This window comes from Brachyhypopomus gauderio, chromosome 5, assembly GCF_052324685.1.
Source record: "Brachyhypopomus gauderio isolate BG-103 chromosome 5, BGAUD_0.2, whole genome shotgun sequence".
NCBI lineage: Eukaryota > Metazoa > Chordata > Actinopteri > Gymnotiformes > Hypopomidae > Brachyhypopomus > Brachyhypopomus gauderio.
The window spans coordinates 11,356,678-11,369,780 of NC_135215.1; the positions used below are offsets into that span (position 1 = coordinate 11,356,678).

The 13,103-nt window shown below is 45.0% G+C and overlaps 1 protein-coding gene across 4 annotated transcripts in view; it reads right to left on the bottom strand.

Annotated features, from left to right (window-relative positions):
- The window catches only part of mob2a (MOB kinase activator 2a), a 35,757-nt gene that overhangs the window by 3,371 nt on the left and 19,283 nt on the right, over positions 1-13,103 (bottom strand). For 3 of the 4 annotated variants that reach the window (XM_077005659.1, XM_077005657.1, XM_077005658.1), the window contains exons 2-3: positions 1,156-1,316; positions 591-684 (exon numbers count right to left, since the gene is read on the bottom strand). In XM_077005659.1, the coding sequence (XP_076861774.1) occupies positions 591-684; positions 1,156-1,316 (255 nt within the window). Of the gene's footprint in view, positions 1-590; positions 685-1,155; positions 1,317-5,003; positions 5,203-13,103 lie in introns of those variants that run through there. The other variant, XM_077005656.1, reaches the window with a different exon arrangement.

Below are 13,103 nucleotides of genomic sequence, written 5' to 3' on the forward strand. Positions count from 1 at the left end.
AACGAAATAAACATTTTGTAGAAGATGAGTAAGAAAATAAAAGTTTCTTGGAGCTGGGAGAAGCCATGAACCATCGCATTCGAACTGCCGCCTCCTTCTTATGAGATCTCAAAGGTGAAGGCTCGTTCCTTACAAAGACATGTCAAGATTCTCTCGCAAAACACCAATAACTAAACAGGCAATTTTCATCCAAGGATGTGTGTATAAACACACTGGATAACTCTGCCTGATCCTCCAAGACCTAACAAACAGGTGTCGCTCTCCCCAGAGAAACAGGGGCCCCAGGTAAACCCCACAGTTCAGCACTTTACATGATGCTTTATTGATCTGAACAGTGAGGGCAGAGGTCTGGCCCTGAACAGCATTTTAGCTTCATGCACGACTGAGTCACGGTTAGTTCACAATATAAAGAGGCACTCCAGGCCCAAGCTGAGTTTAGGGTAAATGACTATCTTGATCTGTTTAGCCCACATGTACTGCAGGGATCTTTGATCCTGATGCACCACTTCTACTGAGGTGCTTTACACATTTCTAAAAAGTCAGACCCTGCAGTGTTGTGTTCGACTAGATGGGAGTGGGGGTTTACTTACGTATTACAGGCTGACATGGACTGACATGTGTCTCCCGTACAAAATTCTGAGATTGTGCTGTACTGCAGGTTGATGAGATTGAAGAATGTTGTCGCTGTGGAAAACATGAGAAAAGAGGGAGTCGTGAGTACACAGCAAGATAGCAGCTGTCAAATCAAACATGAAGGTCGAGACAGAAAACCTGCAGGATCCACCGAAACCTCAACACAGACTCTGAACAGAAGCTTACGAGGAAACTAGTCTCATTTAAAGAGTGATGACTGGGAAACTAACATTTCCGAGTTCCTTATGGTTCATCATTTGACCCAAGACACAAAGGAAGTGTGATGACAGCACATGGAGGATATTCACTCTACAGTAGCTTCACATACCACACAAAAAATTCCCCAAACCCTGCAAGTAGTACAGAGGGTCTCTTACAAGTCCCTCAGCAGGAAGCTGTCTGTTTATTAACTCAGCCATCTGAAGTGTCTACAAGCCCAACAAACACTCCTGATGGCTTTAACGTGGGTGGAGAAAGGAATCTGTTTGTGTAGTGTAATCAAACAGGGTCAGGCTAACTCACTGTTGCTGGCCAGCCATTCATTGAGGTCTATCTCTCTGGGTAGCACCACCAGCTCTTTGAGGTCGGAGTCCACCACCCGTACTTTGGTGTATTCCGGCTCCAAATAGTGCTTCTTCTCTTCAGCGGGGGGTTTCTTTCCATTCGGCTTCGTTTTGGACTTCCTACAAAACACAGAAGAACAGAGAGATGGTCTTCAACCTGGGTCTTTACTCGATGTTGGCTCTCTTGACAGCGTTTGTGCACAAACCCCTTCCCACCCTTTAAGAATCCAAGTGTCTAGCTTTGGTGGAGCTCACATTCCTTGCTGTTCTAAAGCAGGGTGTGAAAACAGCTTTTTACTTCCAGCGTTAGTTTTAAAGCCTGAATGCTAAACCCACATGGTGGTAGCAGTTCCCAGCCGTAAAGCGACCTGTAATACAGCTCAGTGAGCAAGGGGCAGGGGTTCAGCAGGAATGTGTGAATGGGTTAATAAAGGACGACCATACAGTTCTGTTGAGGAACAACACGCAGAAAATATTCAAGCTGTAAAAAGACGTTTTCTATACAAAACTGCAGAAAAGAAGGAACAAGTCTTCACCATTGTTACAGAGACCTAGGCCTTTTCACCCTACTCATTCCTCACGTCTCTCTGTATTTCTTTCATGTAGTAAGTTTTAAGTTCATATTTCCCCACATATAACAGAACTTCAGTGCCTTCCCACAAGTTCTTGCTGTTCTCTGTGAATTTAATTTGCAGAGCCTCTCCGCACCCGCTCCCTCGACACCGTGTAATCAGGCACTTCTCAGACTCGAGCATTCTTGGCCTCCACCTCTCCACCCATTCACATCAGATCCCTCCCAATCCCGGACAAACCGCTCAAACCAGGCAAACAGTACACAAACGGCTTGATTGGGCAGCTCCCAACACAAACGAAGAGTCTGAAATGGTTTTATTCTGCTTCGTAGCTGACGAGTATAAATATCATCCATTTCTTAAAACTCCATGGACTTAAGCATTAGAGTTATGACTACTGCATGGGGAGAGGAAGTGCAGAATGAGCTGCTTGCTGTTCAACCACCACGTCCGCATGCACACTGCATCGGGGGGAGGAGCAGCACCACACATGCTGGATCAAGCACGGTGTCTCCAGCTGAACAGACCCGATCTTTTCATGCTGCTCCGGTAGCAGCTCACCCTACCAAAACACCAGCCTCGGACGCTGGTCCTGCTGGTCCCAGTTGAAGCCCAAGCAGTGACCGGCAGGCAGCTGTCATGTGCAGCTGGTGCAGGAATGAATGGGAGCCACAAACTGGACCTGCAGAGTCAGTGTCTCTGAGTGACCAGCACAGCTGAGGGGAGAGGCAAAAACCTTCCAGCCATACGTTAGTCTCATTACAATGGGACACAAGCGTGGTGCAAATTATACCTCAGCTAACTGTGCCAGATCCTCCTTAAAATTCATAAGACACCCAAAAGTCCTCAAAGAGCCTTGATGTGACTCGATGAATGGCAGACCTTCTACATGAAGCATATAACTCTGAGCCAACCACACACCAAACAGAGCTGCTCCCCTCTCCGGAGGTAAAAGCCATGGCTACGGGCCTGCTTTTCCTCTGTGGTCAAAACCTTCTGGCCTAGACTGAGGGCCAACAATACCTTTTATGGCAAAGAGTTGTGCAAGTTACTAGGAGAGCACATGGAGCTGCGCTTGTGTGTGTGCGCAGATATGAGAGAGAGAGAGAGAGAGAGAGAGAGAGAGAGAGAGAGAGAGAGAGAGAGAGAGAGAGAGAGAGAGAGAGAGAGAGAGAGAGAGAGAGAGAGAGAGAGAGAGAGAGAGAGAGAGAGAGAGAGAGAGAGAGAGAGGAGGAGAACTAAGCAAGAAAGCTGGCATTGATAAAGGCTTTTCTTTTTGGGGGTGGTAAATAAATAATGAGTAAATAAAACAATATGCACTACAAGAAGTTGCTTTTTAGAGGCACAAAGTATGCTCTTACCTCACAGAAAAATAAACTACTTTAGGGTATTCAAGTACATTTAGTACTGATTCATGCACATTAACCACAACTATTACTTCCATCCACATCCCATTTTGCTCTGCTTTTGTGCGAGTGTGTGTGTGTTGTGTGCACACAAATTTATCAAGTTTTTTTGTTTTGTTTTTTGGGAAATATGAGCAGCTTGCCTGAACTACAAAATGGGACCAGTGATCATATATGGTGGGTTCAAAAGCCAGAGAATGTCACTACTGAAACCTCATAGCCCACGTCAAGGTCTTCTGGTGGATCAGAGTGAAGCTGAACAATGCTCCATTCTGCGTCAAAGTGAAGAGAGCGAGGCTACGCAGAAGAACCCCACCAGGACCCGCAGACATCGTAACCTTTCACGCCTCCAGCGGCTGTGTTCAGCACTGCAGAGGGGTTACTCAGCAGAGGGGAGGAAACGGGAACATACTGCGTATAAAGAGTTTAAAACTGGGTGATGAATATTCATTAAATGAATGCACAGTTCTAAAGGGAGTGTATTACACGCCCAACACACTACATGCATATGCTAAATTACTTTAATCAAATCTCCTGTGAAAATCACAACACCCTGAGGAAGGCCCCCAAGTGATTAAACTGAGCGCCACGGTTCCCACGTTCCTCCCAGCTTCACTTAAGACAGTACTGAAAGAGGAATAGCTTGCTCTGGTGAGAACCCCATACATGTCACCCAGCACTGTATAAAAACATGTACATACCACTAATCTTTCTATTAAAACCCAAGTAGACAGACAAAGCCAAAGTAGACACCACTAAGTCAATGCAACTGCTTATCAGCATCAGATACAAGTTAACATCCGTAGGATAATTCTGTATCTCCCTCAAACACTCGCGTCTTCACATGCAAGCGCACACACCTTCCGTGGACTTTAGAACGCTTCCTTCATATCAGCAGCACTGAGGAACATGCAGATGTGTTTGAAGCTAGTAAATGAGGCAAAGTGAAAGTCTGATGTAGTTTTATTATCTCAGGAGAACAAAAAAAAAAAAAAAAAAAACACTCGGGGGCAACTGGTCTATTTGTTACTTGGGCAATGATCATGAAACATATCAAGTTAGGAGAACACATTCTATCAAAAGCATTTTGGGTTTAATGGTAACCTCACTATTAATAATAAATTAATCTCTACTCGCCACAAGAGCTTTTAATTGCACAAAGCAGTTGGTATCACCAGACAATAAATGCCCGACAGCAAATAATCCATCTTATTTTACAGTCTAAAGGACTGCGGAGTGAAACTATGTTATTGTCTTTAATCCTTCTGAAAGTGAATATGCCACAGTTTAATTAAGTCTTACAGAAGATGCTGAAACACGCAAATATAAGTACAAGGCCGTGCAGGAAAAGATGACCTTAATGAGCCAAGCGAACACCGCAGAGAAGGTAGATTTGCAGCACTGGGGGGACGCAACGTTATATCATGGTGGATGATAGGGGGCCACATACGTTACAGCATCCGTGCGCATCTGCGCGCCACGTACCAGCGCGCGTGGCAGCAGGAGAGCAGCGCCTTCACATCACCCCCCCCCCCCCCCCCCCCCCATTACTAAAGCGAGCGTTGAAGAGAAAACGCACGGCTACACTGCCACTTTAATGGAAGACTGGCATTAGAAAGGTAACAGCTAAATCATTACCAAATACTTTGACTAACTAAACACCACCAAGGCGCGTGAAACCGGTCTCCGCACATGAAGAGTGTGGATAAATCATTATATTTGGTAGCACAAACTGTTACAGTTCCAAAAGCAAGTTTATTTATTGTCTTAGCCATACTGACCGAACCAAACGAAAATCACGAACTTAACACAGGTAACAGTATTTTTACCTTAAAACCTTGCCTACAGCATGAAGGACCATTTTACAACTTAATCCACTTTTGGAGGTTTTCTGAGAGTGCATATCCAAAGTACTGCGATCATAAATTAAAAATGGACAACGAGCCCCAAAAGGTTGCGTGTGTTGCGCCGTGTCCTCGTGCGCTGCGTCCGCTCGCGTGCTGCGTCTCCTAATGCCAGCGCGCACAGGAGGCCGGGGATGAGACTTTAGAGCGCGTGCAAGCGCGTCCCACTGTCGAAGAGCCAATCACGAGGCACGATGGGCGGGGCGTGTTGTGGTCACCACGATGTTGTAGTAGCAAAATCGAAACATTTTATAGAACCGATACAAAAATGTTATCCACTGCTTTCTTTCTTAAGAAACAACTTTCTTGGGAAACGCTTATTTAGTTTGAAAAGAAAAAAAGACTTGGGTTAAAAAATGTTTTTAAATAAACTTTCTCAGCGGAGGGAAACCAAGACTGGTCCTCGTTTTTGACTAGATAGAGGGCTCGCCTTAAGCCTTAAGGAAGGGCTTGGCTAACACTAGTACTAACTAGTAACAAAGACATTTTAGACACAATACCATAAAACACCAATACAGAAATAAACGATATAAATAAATCCATATATGTATATCATTATGATTAAAGCCTAAACACTGACCAACATGGTGAGTTACAGACGCTCTAAAGACTAACGTCAATGATGAAGTACCTTTAAAGCGGACAGCTGCAGCCTGGCTGGAGCCCATGACTGTGTTCAGACAACCGACATTCGGCCCGGGACTGGGAACGGTACCTGGAGCCAAGGCACACCTAAGCTCCCGCCCAAGGCGATGAATTAACGTGCCCTTACTCGACTCTAAAGAGCAGCGGCAAAGTTAAAAAGAAAGAAGGTTTTAACGTTGTACAACGAAAAGCAGGTTTGGGGGAGGTTTCTGGGAGTGGGGCAGGTGCTCAGGAAATGGAAGAATCCGTACAAAGCAGAGAGATTCAATGAAAGTTTAAAACAGGAGGCAACGAGAGAAATAAAATGATTGTTGTTCCTGGTTAGGAGTGGAGTGTAAATGAGGGCTAAGACTAGTGTTTCTCCCCAGAGCAACGTCAACACATCACAAAATGACGACATATTACACATTTGAAAAGAAGGTGATGAAGGCTGGATGAAATGAGAACCAAGAGCTCTGCGTAAATGGTCCAAGTATTAGAATGGAAGAAATTGCAGAAAGATTACATCATGTCTGGTATTGATACTGTTAAAAATAATGATAATTTTGATTTCAAAGAACATTCACGGGTCTTCTATATTTATACTCATCATTTCCCTTTTTGGGTGGGATGGAAAAGTAAGAAATGAGACATGGAAGGAACACCATACACAATGTTCCATTACATCCAGGATATGAAACCGGCCTATACTTCAGAATACCATCATAAACGATACTCATCAGAGTGGCCTTAGGGGATGGGTAGAGTTGGATTCTGAGACATCTTATCAACAAGAAACGTGTTCCTCCCCAGAGCACAAAAGTGTCAGGTGATAATGCAATGACAAAACAAACGTCACCTGTGGTAAAAATAGACAGTCAATACAGAAATCTTCCAACAAAAAGATGACTTTCTCGTTAAATCTGACATCACTGGAAACTCATGCAATGACTGGCAGAGTCACAGCATACATGTCTCCATCTCACACACACACACACACACACACACACACACACACACACACACACACACACACACACACACACACACACACACACACACACACACACACAAATTCATACCATGCCAGAATACCTTGACAGGTCTGAGAACTTCATTCACATATTTCAATTAATATATTCATAATAATAGTGTATGATTTCCTACAAGGAAGTTTTTTTTTACTATAACAAAACTCTACCAAGTAATATGATAAATGTCACTTCATATCTCTGGCTTTTCATTCACTGTAAAAGAATGTAGTCACTCAGTAGGTAAAATAGCCAGACTGACCACCATGATGTGTGAACTGAGACATTCTTCCATGATTAGACTACCTTGCAGTGATGTCAGAGAACAGTGAACTATAATTATACTCTGTGTGAGTCGTGTTTAAAATAACAGATGTGGACTGAGATTTGACGACACCCCATTATGAAATGAGCAGTTCCAAATTACCCATCAACTTTATGCGATGTACAATGAAAATTTTCTAGGTGAGAATTATGCTGAAAAGTCTGTAAATTTTCATACATGAGTTTCATAAAACAAAAACTAAGAACTGTGAAGTTATTAGCACCATCAGTCTTTAGTATATGCTGTATATGCTCAGCTGGGACAGAAATGGTTGTGTTTAGCCCAAACAACAAATATGATCCACAGACTTTTGAACACTCACTCACTCGTTTCTCTAGTTTGTATTAACAACAATGGCAGACTGTGAAAACAAACCCATTGTCAGGTTGATCGTAAAACTAGTTTAAAAAAGAAACTGCTAAAACATTTTTACACTGACATAAGCCACAGAGCTCTGGACTACTTGGCTAGCTCAACTGGTTGGGTGGGAAGTAAGAACAGTCGCACTGACTGTAAACATCTCCTCTAGTGTTGAGCTGCACAAGAAGCCACAAGACAAGATCAACGACATTCACCAATCCTCGTGTGTGCTAACCCAGCAGTATGGCCCCAGCACTACAGAGGGGCGAGATATATTTGTTTATTGGATATTTCTACTGCTGCATTTCATTTGCAGCTTTCCAAATGTGAATGTGCAATATTTCTAATGTATTATTGTATACATTTTTTAGGCAAAATAACTGTATTTGGTTTGATAAATGTAAAAACCACATGGCAAATTTGTGTACAGCTTCAGAACTTTAGGTTATTCTGACATTCATAGGCAAGCGATGGTTAGAGCATACACCAAGGTCCACATGCAGCACACATCCACTTAACCATCCATCATTCCGTGTTCTCCTCCACATTGGGTTTCTGTTGCTTTGTTGCAGTATCTCACTGTGATATTACGCATGATGAGACTTGCTTGAGGTTCACAACAGAGACCCATGGTGTATTAGATCTTTGAAAACATTTTCTAATATCACCCTCTCTCCCTCGCTGGCCCGGAGGTCTACTGGAAAACGGCCATGGCCAGCCCTGTATCTCTGCCTGCATTCCATGAGGGGCTGGTCTGCAGGCTCCTGCATGCTCCCCTGGCTGCTCACAAAACACTCACACGAATGCACACGCATATACACACACACACACACACACACACACGCATGCATGCACACAAACGCAAGCATTCAAACACACACAAACTGGAAGCCAAAGAGAGAAAGTTGGACAGACTGTTGAACACGCTTCAGCTACAAACACCTCATGTTTTAATGTTAACCGGTGTCTTGTATGAGCTTGTTGGAGACTCAGTCTTGCAGGCAGGCAGTGGTGTTGGTTTGAGAACAAGTCTGGTCAAGATGCAGCTGGATGGGTTCGCATTTTCAGACTTGTGTTAACACCAGTATTCCAAGGTAGTTTCCCAAGTGTACTTGGGAATTAGTTCTTCAGTTAAACCCCAGGCAGGGAGTTTTCTTGGCAGTATTCCTGCTGGGGATTTGAACTAAATAGGGCGAGGAAGTGAAGGTGGACCATCTGGGTGGTGCGAACATGACCGGAGAAGTGCAGTGGCTAATAGCTTCACCCCACACACCCGGCAATCCTGAGACTGGAGGCTGTTTGCATGGGGCACACTGGGATATACACAAACCTCCACCACCAGTACACCTGCTGCAGGAGCAGACACCTGGAGATCCCGAGGCCAAAATGAGGATTTAGAAATGAGGCACTGGCTCTAGAAAGAAGCAAGAAAAATATTGGTCCTTGCACACAGAACAGTGGGTCAAAGCTCGGAGGCCTCGCTATGGAAGTAAACAGTGGGGTCCACCTCTCCTCTTTCCAACCACAGAGGATATGAGAGTCAATACACACCACTGTTCTCCAGCAATAAGCACCTCACAAACACAACTAACAATCTAGCCAGCCGTATGGTTTTGGCTGAACATTTGGTTTAGCCATATTGCACAACTACATGCGAGAGAACTGGACTGGTGCTAAATGAGGGTTGGCGGGAGGGGGAGGTGGTCAAACAAGTTCTCCTGTCAGGAAACTCAGGCTCAAGGTTACAACTGTCTGTACCATTGATGGGATTCGGGGAACCCCAGAAAGCCTCATCAGGGCCTTTGTGTGCACAAGACATGAAAAAAAATGCCAAACACAGTCCCATCTGTCTGGATGAAACAAACCCATAATCATGACTGAAAGCTGCTCAAGCACCAGGCCTGTACAAAGCTCTCTCCTGCTTACAAACACGTATACACAAGCACTGAGGTAGTAATATTTCAAAAGACTTCTTACCTAGATAATGCTGAAGCTCTGAATATGCCCCTTCGGCACACTTTATCGAGAGCACCACCCAGAGGCCAGAGGCAGGACATGACTCAAAGTAAACAGAGTTCAAAAGCACAGGATATCTGCTGCACCCTAGTGGTCACGCATTTAAAAAGACACTCTGTATGCAGTAGATTAAAACAGGATGCTCCATTTTGTTGCAAAACACTATGATTAAGTTCTCAAAATCAAAGTATCAAAGAATTCTTAAATAATTCCGCATTTATCAAATAATTCTGTTAACTGTGACAAATGTTAAAATGCTTGAGAGTGATTTAAGTGCCCTTTCTACTATCCATGACAAGCTTTTATCCCAGGATTACAGCATAACCAAGGGAGGAGGGGAGAAATAAAGACAGAGACAGAGAGAGACCTGGAATTATTTTACTACAACCAATAAAATGTACCAAACCTCCAAGTTCGGAGAGTCTCATGGTAGCCAAAAGCATCCACTCCAGAAAATTGTAGAAGTCAGAAGAATAGAAGAGCATGAGGGCACAAGTACCTCAGCTGCAGGACTATGCAGGAGGCAAGTGAACGAATGTGCACTACCCCCAATCCATTCTACACTCTCAGCAGTTTCAGACTGGAATCAGTCATTAGGCATTTCACAAAAGGGTCATTCTACCACATGGATGTCTGAAATGCGAATTTCTTGATCTGGAACGTTCTTCACAGGTCAGTGGTCTGTTTAGCAAACACTTCCCCATGCACTAAAACAGTCCCTTCTCGTCCAAACCTGCACCACTCAGAGAAGGTCTTGTACCACAGATTCAAAGCATTCAAACACATGCCACATATGTTTGGACTTCTGAAGATAAACCCCCCCCCCCCCCCCCCCCCCCTTCACCTTCAGAGCTCCTTCATGGGTCCCTCTAGTCCTCCATTGTGCAGTGCTCACTACTGCATAGGGCAGGGGTGGCCAACCCGCGGCTCGCGAGCCGCATGCGGCTCTTTGCCTGGTTTCATGCGGCTCCCAAGCCGGTCCGCGGGCTCACCTGCACAAACGGGGCGACACACTGCTACATTTTCGTGGTGCGCGGTTAGTTTACAAGCCTAGCGAGCCGCTAATACTTTTTAAACCGGCGTAGTGGAAAACACGCATTTGACTGTCTTCACAGCTAATAATTTACACTCGCCACCCCCCCCCCCCCCCACCCGCTCAACAGATTACACTCTCCCATGTACGATGTGGCTCTTTGCCGTAACATGGTAAGAAAAGTGGCTCTTGGTCTATGACGGGTTGGCCACCCCTGGCATAGGGGATAATGACTTGAATACAATATGCTTGCCACAAACAATACTCCATTTCACAGGGGACAGGGGGGGAGCTTGATGCAGCCGCTCACATCAGGGTGAAGGTTATGCCAGGCACAGACGTTCTAAAGCCAGCCAGTATGGGCATTTATTGTACATTACTTTAGGGCTAATGATTTTTATCAAGTCGTCAACGAGCCTACATTACTGAGACTAGAACGTGTGCAAGAGACATTGCTCATGTGACAAACAAAAGAAATCTCAGCTAATTGCGAGTGAGATACTTCTGGTCTCTGGTGTTCAGTGGAAACTGAATAACAGGTGCACCATCAGTGCTAGTCCCTGGCAGAAGCATGGCTCCTGATTGGCTACTGAAACCACAGCAGCAGTCCTGCCCCGGCGAGCCTTGTGGTAATGCTATCTGTCTGCAGGCAGCATAGAGAGCGGCTGGGACACGGAGGCCCGTGGGAGGGGCCCGCGGCCTCATCAAGCACAGCCTCTGCCAGCCCCCAAGGGCCACGTGCACCAAACAACACACCATGACGTCACGCTAGACTCCACATCCCCAGGAAGCCTGAGGCAACACCAACATGCCCCACCAAGAGATATGATGAGAATAAACGGAAAAGATCTGTAGTGGGCCAACTCTTGGGCTTTAGCTTTGATGATTATCTAACCTCTAAGGAGCCTTCATTGTCTTGTGTGGGTTAAAGTTCCGGACTGGACACAATTTTGAAAACAGCCGGTCACATGCTGTTGAAAGATCATTAGATCCGGCAGGAAGGAAAGGCACGGAAAGGCACCCCTTGCTTCCAAAAAAAAAAAAAAAAAAAACTTTAATCAGATCTCAAACATAAAAGAAACAGTACTTTAAATCAGGGCCTGCTAGTCCTGCCTTCCTGCACAGTTTACTGTTCCTCCTCTGTTCTCACATCTCCACGCCGATGTGGCTACTGATGGGGAGGCTCACAACGAGCTGAGCATATCAGAACCTGGAAACCGTCCAGCCCTGCAGGGTCATGGTGTGTGGCCGCAGGGGACCCGCTGGTGTGAAAGGAGGAGACCCACACCACCGCCTCCCCCGCTTCAGCCCGCACTCACGTCCTTGGTGCAACCACGGCGGCGTGCTCCCAGGGAGGTCCCTGCGACCTCGCAGTGTCCCGCAACAACACGCCGTCGTGTGCAATACTGCGTCCCCCCCCCCCCCCCCCCCCCCCCCCGCACCTCTCCTCCACCCCGGAGCTCCTGGCCGCGGGATATATTTAGAAATGCTTGACACCACAAGCAAGATCCTGTCCACTATGGGCTTTCATCACGGCTGCTGGGGGAGTGAATGGACTGACCTTGGGAGCTGCCGGGAGGATTGTGCAGTAATGCTGTTTGGGTTACATCAGGTGCTTCCAACAACACTGCAGCTCTGAATGCAGAGGTAGAGCAAGAGAAAGAGAGAGAGCGAGAGAGAGAGAGAGAGCGCTAGTGTGTCAGTGTGTGTGTGTGTTTGTGTGTGTGTGAGAGAGACAGAGAGACACACACAGCGGACGGAGGGGGTGGATTACGCAATTTCTCAGCTGAGAGACAACCTGAAAGAGAGGTCCTGGGGAATACAGATCACCCCGTCTCTGAAAATATATATAGCTATAATATAAAAGTAGAAACTCTATCGATATTTATGTAAATTCTAATGGTTCTCCTCAATGACAACATTAAACCTAACACTTTTAGAAATTAAACGTATAGTGATTGTGGCATATAAAATAATGGACTTCTATATATAACCAAATTGTTTGGAATTTTGAATGGGGCTACATAATCTGGACATAGTGTGTGTGTGTGTGTGTGTGTGTGTGTGTGTGTGTGTGTGTGTGTGTGTGTGTGTGTGTGTGTGCGCATGCATTTCAGATTATGCAAAAACCATGACTCATCAAAACACCCATACAATCCCCATCTGAACATCAGAAATTGCTCAGGATGCCCGCAGCTCAAAATAAAAAAGGGAGCAATTTGTTAAAAGAGTGCTAATTTGCATATTACATCATTCTGTAATGAGTACTGGAAATGCTAATATGGTGATAACCATCAATAATTATCTATTGAGCCCTAATTCTACATATTAAATGTAATGACTATGCACTGAAGAATATACATCAGAAAGTAAATGTTTAAAGTACTTTCCAGTCTCTGGCCATCTCATGCACATTTTATTCCCACATCATGCACAGAGTACAGGCTAATATCATTTTATTCCTGATGTGATCCATCCAGGTACCTGAACTGATTGCATTCACATTTAAACTAGGTTTTCCACAGAGAAGAAAATAAAAAAGCGTTACGCAAAACATAAATAGGCATGTGTTAAAATACATGACTTTTCAGACAAAACAGAATTGGTACTACAGAAAAAAGGGTCCCAAGGCAAGC